The sequence below is a fragment of the Saccopteryx leptura genome, chromosome X (assembly GCF_036850995.1).
Source record: "Saccopteryx leptura isolate mSacLep1 chromosome X, mSacLep1_pri_phased_curated, whole genome shotgun sequence".
NCBI classification, from domain to species: Eukaryota; Metazoa; Chordata; class Mammalia; order Chiroptera; family Emballonuridae; genus Saccopteryx; species Saccopteryx leptura.
Window position 1 is genome coordinate 12,456,988 of NC_089516.1, and position 20,151 is coordinate 12,477,138.

The following is a 20,151-nucleotide window of genomic DNA, read 5'->3' on the forward strand; positions in this document are numbered from 1 at the left end:
TGCTTCCAGAAGAACGATGATACAGAAACAAGCATTATTGGCATGAAAGCAAAGGAAAGTAGACCTGGACCCTCATCAAGAATCGAGAGTATGGAAAGAATTATATTTCTGAAATAGAATGTTCACTCTTCTGTGAGCAAGTCCTCAAAATGGCCAAGATGTTTCTCTATGCTTCATTACCAGGCAGACTTTAGAGTAAAATATGATGTTTTCCTTATAAGATACAAATGATGTTTTTTCTTTTAAGGAATGGACATGCAGAGCCCTAGGTGTGCTGCACTCCAACCTCTAATTTCTGCATTATCCTGGGTTATACAAGGTATCTCAGAGGGCAGGGGAAGAGAGCAGACTTGGGCCATCTGGCACTTACTTGCTCCACTAGTGATAAAGACTCTGGGTGTCAGTTCCTTCATACACATGAAAATCTTTGCAAGGTGTAAAGGGTGACACAATTGCTGGTGGTTGTTATCATTATTGTGATTCTATGTACTGGTCCCAGAGACCTTAGGGATAATGTGGCTAGGCTGGAAAGGCTTCTTAATTAAGCTCACATGCATTTGTCATGTGACTCAGCACCATCCTAGAGTGAAACACCCTGGCAGCAATTCACATACTTGGAGGAGGGCCGAGGGGACAGATGCCAAGGCCCCAGGGTGTGTCTGAGGAGGGAGGCCTTGCTCAGACCTCATTGCCATGCCTCTGTCAGCTCGGTCCTGCCAGGGGAGACCTGGGGAACATGCTAAAGTGCTCTGCCACTCCACACAGCTATCTCGACAGGGACCAGCACGAACTACTACTCCCTGACATAGAACCTGCCAGTAGGGAGCCCCAGCGGAGCCCTGGTGCATTTGCCTCTATTCTGGACACTTCAAATCTTTAAAAAAGACAAGCGGCCCTGGCAGGTTGGCTTAGTGGTAGAATGTCGGCCTGGCGTGCAACAGTCCTGGGTTCAATTCCCAGCCAGGGCACACAGGAGAAGCGCCCATCTGTTTCTCCACCCCTCCCCCTCTCCTTCCTCTCTGTCTCTCTCTTCCCCTCATGCAGCTAAGGCTCCACTGAAGCAAAGTTTGACCGGGTACTGAGGATGGCTCTGTGGCCTCTGCCTCAGGCGCTAGAATGGCTCTGATTGCGGCAGAGCGACGCCCCAAGATGGGCAGAGCATCGTCCCCTGGTGGGCATGCCGGGTGGATCCCGGTCGGGCGCATGCAGGAGTCTGTCTGACTGCCTCCCCGTTTCCAGCTTTGGAAAAATACAAAAAAAAAAAAAAAAAGACAAGCTTTCTACCTGGCTTTGATAAATTGGTTAAAATGAGCCACAATTTCATCTTGGGCTCTATTTTATTTTATAATATTTTATTTTATTTTAAGTAAGAGGAGGGGTGATAGTGAGACAGATTCCCTCATGTGCACCAACTGGGATTCACTCAGAAACCCCCATCTGGAGCCAATGCTCAGATCAACTGAGCTATCCTCAGTGCCTGGGGCTGATGCTTAGACCAACAGAGCTATCCTCGGCACCTGAGGCTAACACTCGAACCAATCAAGCCACTGGCTGCAGGAGGGGAAGAAAGAGAAAAGGGGAGAGGTTGTGGGGAGGAGAGAAGCTGATAGTTGTTTCTCCAGTGTGCCATTACCAGGGATCGAACCTGGCGTCCATACAACTGGGTTGATGCTCTAGCCACTGAGCCAGCCTGCCAGGGCCTTGGGCTTAATATTGTCAAAAGTACAAAACAACATATTAGAGCAGTGTTTCTCAAAATCTGGCTGCACATTTGGAATCACTTGAGAACTTTTTAAAACCCTAATGCCTGGGCTATACCCCACATCAATTAAATCAAGGAAGGTGGTGCTTTTTAAAGGTCCTCCCAATGTGCAGTTGAGAGTCAGTGATTTCAACCAGTGCTTCTATACACTTGGGGATCTTGTGAAAATGTCAATTTGGATTCAATTTGTTGGGGGCAGGTCTGAGATTCAGCATTTCCAACAGGTTCCTAGGTGATATCAATGCTGCTGGACCATAGACCACATTCTGAGCAGTATGGTTCTTAAAAATAGTAAGCTCCATAAAAAACAACGATCTTATCTTTATACATTTGTAACCACCAAATACCTAGCACAATGCCTGGAAATATAGATTCTGAGTAAATGTTGACTGAATGGATGAATTGATGGATGGCCCAGTCTTCCCTCAGACTATTAACCTAAAACTCCCAATTTTCAAACATTAGCAGTGAGGTCAAGTTGAACGAGGAAGAGGCAAACATAGATTAGATACACAAGAATGCTTCATTTATATGACCAGGCTTACCTGTTGGTATGTACTGAATTTATTATTTGTTGATAATTGTGCAGTAACAACTTAAAAACTTAAAAGTACCTCCAAAAGGCAGGCTACATTTCCTGAGACATTGTAAGTGCCTTATTTGAGTTCAGATAGGGATGTATAGCTTAGAAATGCACATATCAAACCAAAAAATGAGAAGATGAAAATGAGTGCACCAGCTGGTCCAAATGAACAAGAAAAGCATTCTGCTTAGTCACTTCTCCTGGTGGTCAGCTGTCCCCACACTTCCTAGTGCCAATTTCCCAGAAATTATCCAGTGTGGTGGCTGTGTTCCGTGACTATCTCTGATGACTATCATTCTTGGAGGAAGTGAGTGTTGTATACTTTTGATGTGGCTGTTAAGTGAACCTCAGAGTGGCCCAAGGGGGGTCTCACACCCTCAGCATCCCACCAGCAATACAGAAAATGCCGTTTAATATTTACTAATGGACGCTTGCTGCATGGAAGTTCAGGGGGGTGTTGAGAGAAAGCCCTATGGAAGTCCGAGCCCAGGAGCACTCAGCTCTGCCTCTGCTTGTTAACACCTCCCCAAGAGATGCAATTATTCTGCTTGGCTGGGATTTCTGCTCAGAATTTCCAACATTCCCATAAGTCAGTTACTAAAGCGGGCTGATCAGCACACAGTTTATGAGGTAACAGGGAAAAAAAGAAAACTATGGTCTATCAGTGTCAGCAGAAATGCCTGGCAGACCACAATTAATGAGGGAAGCCGAGGAGACGGTCTCAGGGACAAGCTCACTCAAGAATATGTTACAATCCAAATGTCAACATCCTGGGCTCACGGTGGCTTAGGCAATCATTAACTGCTTTATGATATGGGAAGTTATGACCTCAAAGAGTTCATGTACTTTTGAAAAAAATATCCTCACTTTTTACTGGGCAATACCATACAGGTTTTGCTATACTAGCTTCCAACTTTTTCATTTTACATATTGTAAAACTGGTAACAAAGATTTGGATGAGTAACACACAAAAATTAGTAATCAAGCTTTCTTTTTGTCATGCTAATATTAGCTGAAACACATATCGATGGCCGAAAACTGTATAGAGGGTCCCTGACTTTTGATGGTTTGACTTAAAATTTCTGTACTTTACAATGGTGTAAAGGTGGTACATACTCAGTAGAAAATGTACTTAAAATTTTTACTTTTTCTGGTGCTAATGATATGCAATAGGATACTCTCTCTAATGTAATTGTTCTGAGCATGGTTAAGGTAGGTTGACTAAGCTATAGGTTAGGTGTATTAAATGTATTTTCGATTTACAATGTTTTAAACTTACTATGGGTTTATCAGGATTTAACCCCATCATAAGTCAAGGAACATTTGTATTCAGAGACGTCTCATGTCTTTTATAAGCTGCCCATACAATACCTAACATTATCCTGCTTCTTCATACATCTAACAATTTGTATTTGTATGTTCTTAACAATCATGCATGCTATATTGTTGACAGACTGGATTTTGTTGTCTCCCCTGCAAGAGCATTGAGTTTGGGTATGGTAGGAAGTTACTTGCAAGTCAGCTTCACTCCTTGAGGCTTGGCTTTAGGATTTGTTAGGATAGGTCTAAAGGAGTACTATTCTTATGGCTGCCTTTTCTTGGTTCTCAGTTACATACCAGCTGTGTTCAGGAAGGTTTTTCTATTCTGTTTGGCCAGAACTCCAATCTCTCCCATCACTGGTGATCTCTGAGATGTCCACTCAGTTCACAGCCCACCCCCACCTCTACTCTCTGTACTTACTTTCTGCCAGACCTGGTAGAGTCTTATCCTATTGATATACAGATTAGAATTTGGCCAAAGACTCAAAGGACCCCTGTAATCAGACTTCTGGAGGTCTTCCCGTGTACTGCTCGCTCCTGTACAGTTCCCTGCCCTGAAAATCCCAGCCACCTTGGTAGCACCGAACTGCAATCTGTTTCCTCTCTCTAATGTGTCTTCTGCTCTGCTTGGGCTCTACTGCCCTATGCTTCAAATTAAAAAGTGCCCCCAGGCAAAAGAAAATCCCAGGGTTGATGTGGGATCTACTTTATGCTTCTCTTCTCTCAAGATCCTTGTGCTGTATATCATCCAATGCCTAAAAACTGCTTCATGTATTTTGTCCAATTTTAATGTTGTCCATGGCAGGCAGGTAAGTCTAATAACCTTTACTCTACCATAGCTGCAACCAGAAGTTATAAAATCTCACTTAAAAATACTGTTTCTTTAATTAGAATGAATTTATTTCATTCTAGATATAATAGAACTTTAGGTCTGTCTTTAAAAGTCTGAGCTATTTCAAGGTGTAATTCCCAAAAGAAGTCCTAGAGAAAGAATTTCTGAAATGAAGCTACATTCAAGGGGTTCTTTTTAATTATCCTGGAGTTCCCTTTGCTAGGCATAAGTACCCTTCTCTAACAAGGAAGATGAACTAGTCCCTAAGGAGAGTGGAGTCACTGTTAAACATCATTATATGGAAAAGTTAAATACATACAGTAAGTTAGTGCCACCCAATCCTTTTTAGATAATGGCACACATATAAAATGATAATATTTTGATGACAGACTGCTGGAGGCCAAACATTGTTAGAGGCCACCAGCCCAGAGGGGGATTCCAACTACCTAACGCCCTTCACATCCACCCTGGAGAGCTGAGGGGATCACTGTCCTACATTCCTATAGCCCACTCCTAGCTCATGGGTTAGGGTATGCGACAGAAGTAATCTTTGAGTTCAGATGTCAATAACAAAGAAATGAGAAAAAAGCTGAAACCAAATCTCAGGCCCCAGAAAGAAAGCAGAGCTTCCTTCCACAGGCATTGAGAGGTAGGCAGGCAGGCAAGCAGGAATCAGCGACGTACAAAGGGATTTTAATAGGAGGCCATATAGAGCAAATGCCCCCAAAGCCTCAGTGCTCACACCCTGTTTCCCTCTCAGAAAAAGATGCTTCTATCCAGAGCCTCTTCAAGGAATGGCACCCAACAGATACTGCTAGACTGGCCCAAATCCAAGGCCACCATTCATATGGGGCATCTCCTATAGTTGTGGGACATGGCCATAGAGTTTGTGCACAACAATATACAAAAATTGCTTACTCGTTTAATTAGCTTATTTGCAGCAGCTTAAAAAATCTTTTTCTTTTAATTAAAAATTTATTTAGTGAGAGGAGGGGAAGCAGAGACAGACTCTCACATGTGCCCCAACTAGGATCCACCCGGCAAGCCCACTAGGGGGCGATGCTCTGCCCATCTGGGGCCCTTGCTCTGTTGCAACTGGAGTTATATTTTAGCATCTGGGGCCAACTTGCTACAATCAGGCCATGGCTGCAGGAGAGGAGGAGAAGACACAGACACAGACACACACACACACACACACACACACACACACACACAGAGAGAGAGAGAGAGAGAGAGAGAGAGAGAGAGAGAGAGAAGCAAGAGGGGGGCTGGAGAAGGAATCGAACCGGGACATCTACAAGCTGGGTCTACCACTGAGTCAACTAGCCAGGGCCTTTTTCTTTTTATAAAGAGAACAGAATGAGAGAGAGAGAGAAAGAGAGAGAGAAGTAGGGAGAAGCAGAAAGCATCAACTCCCATATGTGCCTTGACCAGGCAAGCCCAAGGTTTCAAACCAGTGACCTCAGCATTCCAGGTCGATGCTTTATCCACTGTGCCATCACAGGTCAAAGCTTAAATAACCTAAAATCTCAAGAAATATTTATGCTTTTAGGTTTTTTATAATAGTAGAATGAAAGACATTCTACCCCCATAAATCTATTTCAGAAATCAGGAAGCATGAGAAAAGGAAATATTTGTAGAGAGAGGGCCCTTCCTGTGTATTTGTAATCTCGCTTAAGCAAGACAAGGGACGATGCATATGAGGGCATGGTGAACAAGCCATATACAAAGTGCAGATCATTAAGGTAGCACTTTTGCTTAAACATAATCTAGTATGTGAAGTTGTGTAATAATGTTTTCATAGAAACTTCTCCTTTTCTACTTGTTAGGGAAATTATCTACAGATGAGCACTTAATGCTACATTTTAAAAGCTGTTTCTAACAGCACCTTCAGCTCATCCAGAGCACATGGCTAATGCACAGTTTACCTCCCAGGGATGAACATGCTACAGCTGAATTTCCATTTTCATTTATGTTCAGAGAACTTTATTGATACTGCATCCAGATACATGCTTTTCTTCCATTAAAGTCTAGTAGATATAATAAAAATCATTTTGCTTCATTGACAAAGGCACTAGCAATTTTAAAGCATTTTTGTTATGTTTTTAACAGTTTCTTAACTCGTGCGCCACCTCTAAGAGACACAGAGGAGGGGGTGAGGCTGAGGGTTAGAGTGGGGGGTAGCTTCATTTCACAGAGAAGCACTGGGAAGGAATAACAGGTGATGGCCATAGCCATGATCATTATGAAGGTCAAAGGCATCCAAGCCAGCTGCAGTCGCTATTGGTAAATCCCTAAATTACTACCTTCTATCTCTATTCTTTACCAGACAAATCTACATTTGAATGTTTCTATTAGGAAAACTTATTCCCTGGCATAAAAATTTGTTTGGAGTCTTTTTCTCTACATTCAGCAAATTTCACTTCTGGGTCTGTGCAGCAAAAAATACAATCCCCAGGTCAGATCCAGGCCCTCAGGCTGCTCAACGGCGTCCAGGCCTGACTGGCAGAGTGTAGCTACATTTGTTTGCTACCTTGGGGCAGAAGGCATGGGGGTAGAGGGAACCGGAAAAGGCTCTATTATGGGAGATTCATGGTCTTGTATTCCACAGGATATTCCCAGGAAAACTCAGAACAAAACCAAGGTCCTTGAAATTCATGCAATTAGACACCAGGCAATTGTTTACTAAACACTAGGTCTCAGATGGCCTGGTAAGAAAAACAGACCAACCAACAATATTCTCTTAATAATATCTTTGCAGAGCAAAAGTTCTTATTTTTGCCAAAGTCCAAGTCAGCAGTACTTTTTTTTCATGGATTGTTTGTGCTTTCGGTGTCGTGTTTAACAACATTCTTCTAAATAACTTTTTATGTTTTGTTTTACATGTAGATCTATGGTTCGTTTTGCATTAATTTTTCCATCATGTGTTAGGTTTAGGTTGGGGTTCACTTTTCTTTGCCTGTGGCTGTCCAATTGTACCAAACCATTTCTTGAAAAGATTATTCTTACATTTTCTTTGCACCTTTGTTGAAAATCAATCGGCTGTAATTTTATGGGTCTGTTTCTAGACATATCTGTGTCTGTACAGCCCACAGACTAAGTTTTTCCTTTTTAAAATGGTTTTGACAAATCAAAAGAATAATATCTCAAGGAATGTGAAAATTATATGAAATTCAAATCTGAGTGTCTATAAATAAAGTTTTATTGGAACCCAGCCACGCCCATCCATTTACATCTATAACTGCTTTCATGGAATTGCAACAGAGACCCTATGACCCATAAAGCATAAAATATTTACTCTCTGGCCCTTAACAGAAAATGTTTGCCAAGACCTGGTCTAGGATATGAGGATCCTTATGCATATCCATGCAGGACCTCAGGGGCCCTCTGAATGCCACTATAAAAAAATACTGTAAGGACAGAAGCTTTAAATAGAACCTCCGAAAGCCCTGAGGAAGGCAGAAAAGGAATGCACTTAATAGCCAGCTGCCCTTTCCAACCAGGGCTGTAATATAAATGCCTTAAGTAAAATTATTCTTAAAAGGATGAATTTTACTGCACTATATAGTTAACTATAAAATGGGGGAAATTTAAGTCTAAAGGTATTTATTTTAATGAGATTTTTCTTAAATGTCTCCATGAATCATAAACTATGAAAAAATATTTGTAATGTAAAAGATGATAGGTTAATGTCATGAATATAAGGTATTTTAATAAATCAAGTAAAAAATTACAAGTAAATTTTTCACACAACTGGAGTGATCATTTTGAAAATGTGAACAACTATCAGATGAGTAGAGACTAGGAAAAATGACAGTATCTAGAAGTGACAAGGGCAGGGGAATATATTTTCATACACTCCTTAGGAGAGACTAAATTGGCATAATCTTTCAGAACATCACTTAAATGCCTTTAAAAGGCACTGAGGCAGCATTACGTTTAGCAACTGACCACCAGGAAATAATAACTGCTAACAATTAGTGCTTTACTTACTTTAAGTTGTTTCGTATTTACAACACCAGGAGGTAGGTACCATCAGCACCCCCATTTTAAAGATGTGAAAACTGAGGCACCAAGACTGAACAACCTGCCCAGTTACAGAAGTAGTAGGAAGTGGCAGAAATAATTATGTGCATAAGGACTTACAAACGAGCTGATCACTAAAACAGGAAAAAACCAGAACCAAGGATTGTAGTACTCCATACATTTGGATGCCAAGGAACCATTTAACCATGCTGCCAAAGATAGGCATGATATATTTTGGAAAAAGACGATTAAAAATTGTGTGTATGATATGATCATATTTTATTTTGAACTTTGTGTGTGTTGTGTGTGTATGTGTGTGTAAGAATCTGGAAGAATAAAACTCAACTATTTAGAGAGGTATCTGAAGGTGGTGAAGTCACAGGTGATTTTCACTTTTCTCTGTATTTATCTATTTTGTTCTCATTTTTTCTCAAAGTATTATTTATAGAATTTGAAGTATTTCTTAAATGTGCATCCCATGCCACTTGCCGTCTCAGAAACTATATTTTAACAAAATGCAAATATGAATGTAAAAATTCTGAGACACTTTAGTGAGATGGGGTCTACGCAACTATAATAAATTATTTTTATCCTAAGAGAAGTTAAATAATAAAAGTGAAGTTCAGGCAGAGTACTGGCCTTAATTTCAGAACAGTTCAGATGCCAAGAAAGCACTTCTAGTCACTGAACAGGTCTCTTCTTCTTCCTGCAATAACTTATCATAGCAATAACTATGATTTCACTTTTACATTTTCAAAGTATTTTCAGCACACCATATTATTTAATCCTCACAACATTCTTCTCAGAGTAATACGAATAGAAAGACTAGAAACAGAAAACAGGAAAAAAGGGAGTTTTTCTAATTCCGTATGGCACCTGCAGATTTGTCTGTGTGTGGCAGGAAAACAGTATGCTAAGATGCTGTTGCAAGGATCACTGATGTCCTGCCACCTAAAGCACGTCACTCTGGAGAGAGGTGACAATTAGGCTGAACAAACACAGGATCCCATTCGACAGTTTTATATAATTTGTGGCAGCACATGAAGCTGAGAATTTGCACCAACTGTAACTCATCTATCTATGAAAACCCTGCAATCGTCACCATCGAAATTTTGGGCTGACATTGTTTTGACTGTCTACTGGCAATTAAAGAGAAGCCTCCTCATCTCAAATCCTGTGTTTCCCATCTTCACCTAATTTAAAACTCTGTGAGAGAATACACAAGCTCAGTGAGGAAGTCTTGATCAAATACACTCTGGTATGAAGATTCTTTTCAACAGCCCCACTGGCCTGGTGAATTGAAATAAGAAGACAAGCCCTGGCCAGATAGCTCAGTTGGTAGAGCATCATCCTGAAAGCACAGAGGTTGCTGGTTTGATCCCCAGTCAGGGCACATACAGGAACAGATTGGTGTTCCTGTCTCTCTCTCTCCCTTCCTGTCTCACTAAAGTCAATAAATAAATGTCTAAAAAAAGAGAAAAACAAAACAGCGAACTGTATTCCTGGGATTGATAATGCTCCTAAGAGGAGATATAGTGTGACTTCTGTCTTGAGAAAGGACACATGCAGTCTAACAAGACAGGCCATATTGCAAGAAATACACCCTATGACATAAATGACTCATTTGCTGAACACTGACATTTTTCAAATGTGTGTAAACCCAGATGTCCCCAGACCTGTGCCTAACTTCTTCATTCACTCATAAAACTTGTCCTTCTAATGGGTCTGTCAGCATGTCACCATTTCCAGGGTGGCACCTCCTAATTTACTCCTCACCTTTGAAACCACATTCAATCCTAGCATTTGAGCTCTGCTAAAAGCTTCAGCAGTTGAGAGAGAAAGGGTCACAAGGCCAGCAATCTATTTAGCTGATCAGCTCTCTCATACCAAGCTGAGAACCTTTCATGAGATTTCTAACCACACTTCTCTTTGAGGAAACATCTTTACTTCCTGTGGGTCAGGAAGCAAGAAGGTCTGAAAACATTTTTCTCATGAATAAATGTTTCAATTAATGAATGAATGGAAGGGCGGCAGGAGGGGAAAATAAACAGTAGAACGAACAATAGAGTATATAATCACAGAATGACTTAGGAAGGAGCCCAGGAGTCCCGCTTTTTTTTTCTTTTTCTTAATGGTAAAAGCAAGCAGAAATCTCAGTGGCCCATGGGTTCAGAAGAAAAGAGGAAGGCCAAGTACACTGGGCATGGAAAGAAAGCAGGAGAGAGAAGTAGAACAAGAGGGCTTTGGGCATAAAAAGAACCAACATTAGCACCGAGCTGAGGTCATCATTTCCTCTGCGCTGACTATCACTTCATCTCCGCAGAGGTGACAATGGAATCAGAAAGTCAAGGATGATCCTGACGCTAACAGATCAGAAACATGGACACCAAAATGCAAGCTTCAGAAACAAATCGATGGGATCATGGCATGGTGATAAGGATTTCCTGATAAAATAATGATGTCATCAGTTCAGAATGAAAAGCCCACAGGCCCTTGCCTTAGATATTTAGCAACAATGGGTGACTCAATGATTACCCAAGTCACCCCTGGGAGTGAACAAGACCCCCTACCACAGCATCCGACTGCCCCCAGGAAGTTTGGACACCCACCAGCCCCCAAGTTCAGGGTCAGGAGGCCCCTCTGCCCTGGCTCTGCCACTGACTAGCTGTGAGAACCTTGTGAAAGTCACTCCGGGCCTCTGTTTCTCCTTTGTAATCTGGACAGAACACCTGTGGTGCCCCCTAACCCCCAGAGCTGCTGTGAGGCTGAAGTGAGGGAGACTCGGGAGGAAAGGGGGTGATGAAAAGGGCTCCTGGGGTCCTGCTGCCAGTGGCCCAGAGGGTCCTGCACCGGGAAGCTGCAGTCATGTGAGCAGACTGAGCCGTTATTGACTTAAATATTCAACTAGTGTCTGGGGAAGAAGGGAGAAAAACACATGGAGGCAGAGATGGAGGAAGCTGGGTAATTAGTACTCAGTCCTAACTCTGCCCTCGCTGCGGGGCTAACTCCAAACATTTGGGCTCCCAGGTTCGGTACAGACTTAGGCAAAGACGAAACTCCGTGTGTGTGGTGCTGCTGGTTACCTTCTACTTCCACCTTTATCTAACCCTCTGGGTTTCCTCTTTCTTTTTTTTTTTTAACCTTTTAAATTTATTTTAGAGAGAGAGGGAGGGAGGGACAGAAAGAGAGGGAGAGAAATTTCAATTTATTGCTTCACTTATTTATGCATTCATTGGTTGATCCCTGCATGTGCCCTGACCGGGGATTGAACCTGCAACCTTAGTGTATCAAGACAATGCTCCAACCAAGCTACCCGGCCAGAGCTGGGTTTCTTCTTTCTTTAGGGTATATCTATCACCTTGAATGTCAGCGCTGGCTTATATGATCTCTTTCCTCTTAACTCCATTTCCAATGCTCCATGATTTTAGCCAATAATATTATCCTTCTTAGTGTTGATGATGTTGTCAAATAAGCATATACCCTGAAGAAACAAAGGTGTTATGCCTGCTTTAGTAAGGGTCAAACACACAGCTACTCAGGGATCATTTTTATAAGAAATACCTAAAGATCCTTATTTATAAACAGGTCACAATCTCCAAGATTGGGGAAGGAAGTGGCTGGGAGGAATACACCATCACTCTGAAGTCAGGAGGCTGTAAGCCAAGGACAAAAACATCGTCCCTCTCCACAGCTGGGCTTGTTCAGCCTCAAGTGGCAGTGGCTAGGGCAAGGAGCACTCTTCAATGGTAGCCAGCAGCACAGCTGAGCCCAGCCTGGCCCCACCAGGCTGCTCCCAGTGCTTCTCCAGGGAGCTTCTCTAGTTGGAAACCAGACCTAGATGCTCCCAAGCCCTTTCAGCCACACTCTGGACACAAATCAGGAAGGGAGGGATGGGGGTGGCAGGAACACAGACGAAGAAGCTATTCTTGAGTGACTGGAAAAAAAAGCTAAACACAGGTGTGTTCTGCACAAGTGGAAATGTTCCCAAATCCACAAGAATTCTTTATAAATAAACTAAAAAAAAAAAAAAACCCATTTGGGCTGCCACATTTCATCTCAGTTTCCAAGGATACACACAAATAGTTCGGGTCTTTGCACATTATTTCAGGAATCGGGGAGGGCTTATGGGCACCCCCACTAAAGGTATCTGACTCATTTTCTAGAAAGCTACAGGAAGTGACAATCTAGGGGTAAAAATGAGGGCAGCGCCTGCCCTGTGACACCCGCGATAGCACAGAGAAGCAGGGACATGGAAAGCCACCTTCACTGACTATGAAAGGAAAACACGACGGAATTTGGGGTAAGGTGAGAATGTCTACAGCAAAAGCAGTCAGATTTAGATAACTGCAGTTCAGGTCTTTCATCTCAACCTATATGGACAATAAAGACACATATCCAAATGTATATTCAACAAATCATGGTGACGCTGTTCACTTTACAGTATCAATAGCATACAGACATCTAAATGAACCTTGAGCAATTCCTTAACTCAGAAGAAGAGTTAAGAATTTTTCTGTAACGTCTGCAGGGTTTGATAGACTCAAACTCCATTTGTCCCACTGCCAGCAGGCAAAACATTTATGGCCATTTTTTCCCCTCCAAATTCTTGTTGAAATCCCATACATTGTGAATTCTGAACTATTTCACGTAGATTTTTCTTTTCTTTTCTTTTTTTGTGACAGAGACAGTGAGAGACAGAGAAAGGGACAGATAGGGACAGAGACAGGAAGGGAGAGAGAGATGAGCAGCATCAACTCATAGTTGCGGCACCTTAGCTGTTCATTGACTGCTTTCTCATATGTGCCTTGACTGGGGGCTTCAGCAGACTGAGTGACCCCTTGCTCAACCCAGCGACCTTGGGCTCAAGTTGGTGAGTCTTGCTCAAACCAGATGATCCCACGCTCAAGCTGGTGACCCCGAGGTTTTGAACCTGGGTCCTCTGCGTCTCAGCCCAATGCTCTATCTACTGCGCCACCATCTGGTCAGGCTCAGGTAGATTTTTCACCATTGTTACCTGCTTCATGTCATGGCATTCCAGCCCCAGCAGCAAACTGGGCCCAGATACAAACTGGGCCCTTTCACTTCCATTCCAAGGCCAGAGAAAGAGCAGCTGATGTGGATGTGACAATCTCTAGGGTTCCACTCACTGGCAGACCACTCCCTGCGAGAGGCACTTTGTACCCAGCATCTTAGTAAAGACTTACTGCAACCCTGTGAGGCCAGATTTATAGCTGAGAAAACTGAGGCTCAGAGGGGGTAAGTGATTTGCCCAAAGACCCACAGCTAGGACTGGTGTTGCTAGATTCAAACCGTGGTTTCTCTGAGCTGGTGGCCTATGTGGCACTTGTCAATGTAACATGCTGCTTCCACAAACAAATGCTAGGTAATTCATGGGGACAAATGTCAAAACCCGCAGAAGTACAGGATATCGAGAGACCTGATTTTACAGACCATATAAAATAATAATAAAAACAAAATGAGAGCGTGCAAGGGACTTTCACAATGGGCCCACGCGCATGATACAGCATGACTCGATTGGTATATTATCAGCTACAGAACAACCAGCTAAATGGGTGGGCAGAAGGCACCCAGAGCGGGAACACTGTCTGTGTCAAGTTAGGGAGGACACACAAGCAGGATGGGGACATCCCGGGAGAGATCATTCATGTGGAACAGCGACAGAAACCAAGGTCAGAAGGCCAGACTGAAGCCAGACCGCCTGGCCAATGAGCGCAGGATAATCAAGCCAGATTTTCCAAGAAAGTTACTAAAGACTTTCATTGGAACAGAGGGGCTCCATGAGCAAAGCACCATTATGGGATGACAACAAGAAGGGGCCGAGGTGCTGGGGATGAAGTGGCCCTCCTCCCTGGGCCTCCCAGGACTCTCCTCCAGAGCTGGTGCTGTGGAGGATGCTGGAGGAAGGCGGGAGGAGGCCCAGGGAGGAGCAGCCTCCAGCCCGTGCCTGGCTCTCCCAGGGACGGGAAGTGGCCGGGACACAGGAGGGCAGAGTCCCTAGGTTCTGGAGCCTCTGAACTGGGGTGAGGGATGCAAGAGTCAAAATTTCATGGGCACTGTAGGCCCGAGGAGCAAGATCAGTGTGCAAGCCAGGTCAAGGACGAAATGTGTGGCAAGGACAGCAAGGTCACCTTCTGCAAATGTAACAGTAATATCTGTAAGTTGCTTCAGTTTCCAAACTGCTTCCTAATACATTAAGCTCTGAAACCAGGGAAACTGGGTGCAAGCTCCGGCCACTCTTCCCAGCAGTCCCACATGCCCCATTCCTTCCTCCCTCCTGTGTGGGCGAGGCCAAGGGAGAGTCCCTTTCGGACTAAACTCTTTCGAAAAAACGGATCCTTTTTTATCAGACTGTATTTTAGGCCGGCAGATAGGCAGGAAACAATCAAGACAAATGTGCTCCCATCACATGTAATCAAATGACAAGGACTGGAATAGGATGTTAAAGTAGAAATAGATGTGTTCAGATAAGAGACTATCTGCAGTGGGTTTTTCTTTTCCCAAAGCCTTTTAAAATATTAGTGATATATTTCACTTTCAATTAAAACGAGGCTGCTCTTTCCAAACAAAAACAGGAAAGTGGTCCCCCCCCCCCCCCCCCAGCTATCAAGAATGGCAGCTAGTGAATTCTCTGCTTACTTTATCATTCCAGGGGAAAGTGTTCTCCCTCTTTCTCTGTATGTGTACCATTTATCAAAGTTTTTGTATTATGCTTCACACCCACTGAATGATTTCCCTATCCCGACTGTTAGGTTAAGGGTCCTATTCAAAATAGGAAGCGCCCCATGCATAAGAAGCAGCCCAGGGAAGGTGCAGGCTAGGGACCAGGGGAAGGGCTATAAAGAAAGAGAAAAACTGTCCGGCATCCTTGGCAGAAAGGAACAACAAGGCAGCATTTCCTCTCCTCTGATTTCCTCCCGCCATGGAAGACACCAAACACTGACAGAGATCCAGTGAAATAAGTTCAGGGGAAGATATTTTACAGATTAAAAGATGAACGAGTTGTTGGGCGATCGGCAAAGCAGGCCATAGTCTGCTATTCCAGAAAGGCGCCTGCCCTTAGCATTGTCTAGCATACCCCTCTAATACGGAGTGGGTGAGGGGCCAGCAGCCTCCCTAAAATAATTTGACCTTTGGCAAGCCAGTTAAGCTCTGGGGTCATCAGTTGCCTGGCATCGCTGGCTAAGGCTCTTAAAACACAGAACCTCTACAGCCATCTCTTAAAGGTAAGTTCCTTAATTATAAAGGTAAATCAAACTGATCCCTTTTTGGACACACTTAGGGGTGGGAAATGGGGGTGGACCCGGAAACTTCATGATCCACTCCCTTTCAGGATTGGCCAGAGGCAGCGGGACCCAGGGCCTACCTCCCACGCCAGCCTCCTTTTCTCTCCCTGCACCCTCCAACCCTCCACTCTCCCAGAACTCTCCAGCCCTCCACAAGCACAGGCAGCCATGATGCTTGTGCTAAGGGACTTACGTGTTCCCTGCCACTCACCTGGGTATAAGACTAAAGCCATCTTATGTATATTAAAGACAGTTCAGCTTTTCATTGTATTTGACCATCATAAAATTCCTGCACCTCAGAGAAAAGGTCATATATTCTAGGAATCGCTTAAATAACACATCTTTCAACCATCTACTTGGTAAGTACCATTGCATGAAAGCATACACAGTCCATGGTCCAGGCCCTGTTAAGCTGCATCACTTCACATAGATTTTATAGCTCTCTGTATGTTTACAAGACTCTGCCCATAATGATAATAAAATCGTTCAACCTTCTTAGCCCAAACAAGACAGGCAAAATTCTCTCAGGCGTGCTACCTGTCTTTAATCTGACCAACAAACATCCTGTAAGTCTTTTCTGCCTGTGAGGCATGGCCTGCCTTTCTAAAGCCTCTCCTTGGATACATCACGACCCAGAGCTTTGCAGCCAGGGCTTCTGTACAGTCTGGGCTCTCCAGCCAAGCAGACTGCCTTCGGGGACAGATGTTTAATGCAGAGCCATGCAAATCCACAGCTGGCTCCAAGGTAAACAGAATCTACTTGATTTTTAAGTTAATTCGTTCACCTGGATACACTGGGCTTTGCCTAATCAAGAGAAAAGACACAAGTGTCTTGCTGAGGGGTATGGGACCATGAAAACCTAGAGTTTCATGGGCTAAAACAAAGCTTGTCCTATCCATTCAGTACCTCAAAGCAGTTCACAGTTTAGAAAGCAAAAGGGAACCTTTGTTTACCTTATTGATGAGAGTGACTATATCTCCTTCTTTGATTGTCAATTCGTCATCATTCTGGGCCTCATATGGAAATATTACTTTGCAATAATCCTTGACTGTAGGAAGAAAAGAAAACACAACCTTTAAAATGCTTGATCTAATGAGCTGACCCAGGAGATGTTCTCTATCACATTAACTTCAAGGAAAATCACACTAATGAGAGAGGATATAACCACTGCATAAAGAAAGGGTCACCCTCCGAAAACTACCGAAGATTGCTCATTTTGGGCTCATGCATATTTCTTCTCTTTATCCCCCCCTTACAAACCACATGACATCATGAAATGCCATTGACTACTTTGCTTATTGCAGAAAAGCAAAAAGGTTTTCCTGGTCTCAGGAAAATAGATATGTATATTTTATATACTCTTTATTTTACATACTACTTTATATATTCTTTGGGTGAACACATAAGCAGACATAATCTACAAAGAGCAAAAAGCTTAAATTTGCCCTCACTACTTCCTCCTACACATCATTAAATCAGAAACAGGGTATCTGTATATGTTACAAAGCTGAAGTGGCACTTAAAACAATTTAAAAGATTCATTATGATACATCTTAAGAAACCAACGTGATATATTTATATGTAAACATGTGTCAACAAATTGCTGCCAAATACTAAATGTTCTTTACACATATATGTGGGGGGGAGGTGACTTGTACAAATATGTGCCATGGTCTCTCTGTGGGAACCTGCCTGTCCATAGATGGAGCTCTTCATCAACGAGGATACACGGTAGCCCTTGCCAAAGAGGGGAAGACACTAAGGTCACTCAAATCAGTTCAAATCTTCCCTGAACTTTATGCTTTTGAAAGTCTAGGCTCTAGCAGGTTGGCTCAGTGGTAGAGCATCAGTCCGGGGTATGGATGTCCCCAGTTCGATACCCAGTCAGGGCACACAGGAGAAGTGCCCATCTGCTTCTCAACCCCTTCCCCTCTTCCGTCTTACTCCTCTCTCTCTCTCTCTCTCTCTCTCTCTCTCTCTCTCCTCCTGCAGCCATGGCTTAATTGGAGTGAGTTGGCCCCAGGCGCTGAGGACAGCTCCATGGCCTCTGCCTCAGGCACTAAAAATTGGCTCCCATTGCAGTGGAGAAACGGCCCAGATGGGCAGAGCATCACCCCCTATGGGCTTGCCAGGTGGATCCTGGTCAGGGCACATGTGAGAGTCTGTCTCTGCCTCGCCTCCTCTCACTAAAAAATAAAAAAATAAATTAGAATAAAGTAAAATAAAAAAATAAAGTCTATCTGATGTGAAATCTTCTCTATTTACACAAAAGTACCAGTTTAGAAGACTAAAAATATCTGTAAGGTGTGTGGAAATTGCGACTGAGAAAACTGGGGTTTGATGATTCAAAACAGAAGGTAGAAAGAAAAATTCAAGAGAATTTGTGTCTATTGGGACAGATGTTTATTATTCTGCATCAAGTCCTAATGGCTTTAAATTCCCTTAGTTATTTCCCAAGAAATTAGGGCAGTTCTTACAGATAGATCAAAACCTAGAGTGATATACATAAGTATTCATTGATATTGTCCATAGTACAATGTATATCACTAAAATGTGTTTTTTAATTAGGATTAATGTCACATCAATCAAAGAATTGTATATAAAATAAAGGCAATAAAAAAAGCTTTAATACAGATATAATGTGGACTAGGGTTGGTCTAGATAAGACAAACAAAGGAGAATAGGAAAAAAGGAGGAAAGAGTAAGAGAAGAACTCACTTTATTCCTATGTAGATGTTCTTGGTTTTTGTCCAGTGGCTCCAAGATATCAGTTACATCCCTCTCCTAGGGTTGGAAACCTGCCGACTTAGGTACTCTGGGCCTTTTGCTCATTAACCATGCTGAGAGGCTCTAATACTAAATCCCATCAATATCAATTTTACTTTAAAATGCTGAGGCCCACATAGTTACCAACATTTCAACTCTTTAATTAGTAATAGCAAACCTTCCAATTTCTGAATTGGCCAAATGTTCTAAAGGGACGGGAAAAGTTAAGCATCTTTAAATCAGATAATGACAGCTCTTTGCCACTTTTTCTACAGACTAGCTAATGAAATATGACTACTCAACTTCAAAATTTAAAACACTGAAACAAATAACAGTATTACTGAAGAATTTCCCTGCAGAATCTAGCTTTAAGGATAATTCACTGGATCAAACTCATGGAGATGTTTTACGAAGAAGATAAGACACCCATGACTGCCTGACCAGGTGGTGGTGCAGTGGATAGAGCATCAGACCAGGATGCCGTAGACCCAGGTTTGAGACCCCGAGGTCACCAGCTTGAGCGCGGGCTCATCTGGTTTGAGCAAAAGCTCACCAGCTTGGACCCAAGGTCGCTGGCTTGAGCAAGGGGTTACTCGGTCTGCTGAAGGCCCCAGTCAAGGCACATATGAAAAAGCAATCAATGAACAACTAAGGTGTCACAACGAAAAACTAATGATTGATGCTTCTCATCTCTCTCCGTTCCTGTCTGTCTATTCCTATCTATCCCTCTCTCTGACTCTCTCTCTGTCTCTGTTAAAGAAAAAAAAAAAAAAAAGACACCCATGGCCAACAAAGAAAACGCACAGGTCATGTTTCTATTCCTTTGTACTTAAATAATAAATAAATAAATAAATAAATAAATAAGTTGATTAAGTGTGGTAGACGCTGGTTAACTTCTCAGCACCCATTCCCTATCCCTTCCAGTTCACATAATCCTAACATGTTCAGGCATTGTATTTAGGAATAATAACCCCTTCCAGAGTCCTAGGGATGAATACAATACATCTAGGCAATAATATTAATCTCATTCCGCTTTCTTAGTGATTGGAGAGCTCAGTTGGTTAGAGGTGAGCAGGCCCTGGCCGGTTGGCTCAGCGGTAGAGCGTTGGCCTGGCGTGCGGGGGACCCAGGTTCGATTCCCGGCCAGGGCACATAGGAGAAGTGCCCATTTGCTTCTCCACCCCCACCCCCTCCTTCCTCTCTGTCTCTCTCTCTTCCCCTCCCGCAGCCAAGGCTCCATTGGAGCAAGGATGGCCCGGGCGCTGGGGATGGCTCCTTGGCCTCTGCCTCAGGCGCTGGAGTGGCTCTGGTTGTGGCGGAGCAATGCCCCGGAGGGGCAGAGCATCGCCCCCTGGTGGGCAGAGCGTCGCCCCTGGTGGGCGTGCCGGGTGGATCCTGGTCGGGTGCATGCGGGAGTCTGTCTGACTGTCTCTCCCCGTTTCCAGCTTCAGAAAAATACAAAAAAAAAAAAAAAAAAAAAAAGAGGTGAGCATATGCTCTACTTCCAGCCAATGGGATGTGAGAGGAAATCTGCTTGGGCAGGGATGGGGTGGGGAAA

General features: G+C 43.2%; 1 protein-coding gene across 7 annotated transcripts in view; it reads right to left on the minus strand.

The window, feature by feature from the left end:
• The window catches only part of SH3KBP1 (SH3 domain containing kinase binding protein 1), a 442,009-nt gene that overhangs the window by 74,612 nt on the left and 347,246 nt on the right, over positions 1-20,151 (minus strand). For all 7 annotated transcript variants that reach the window (XM_066357664.1, XM_066357661.1, XM_066357663.1 and 4 more), the window contains one exon: positions 16,781-16,875. In XM_066357664.1, the coding sequence (XP_066213761.1) occupies positions 16,781-16,875 (95 nt within the window). The remainder of the gene's footprint in view (positions 1-16,780; positions 16,876-20,151) is intronic.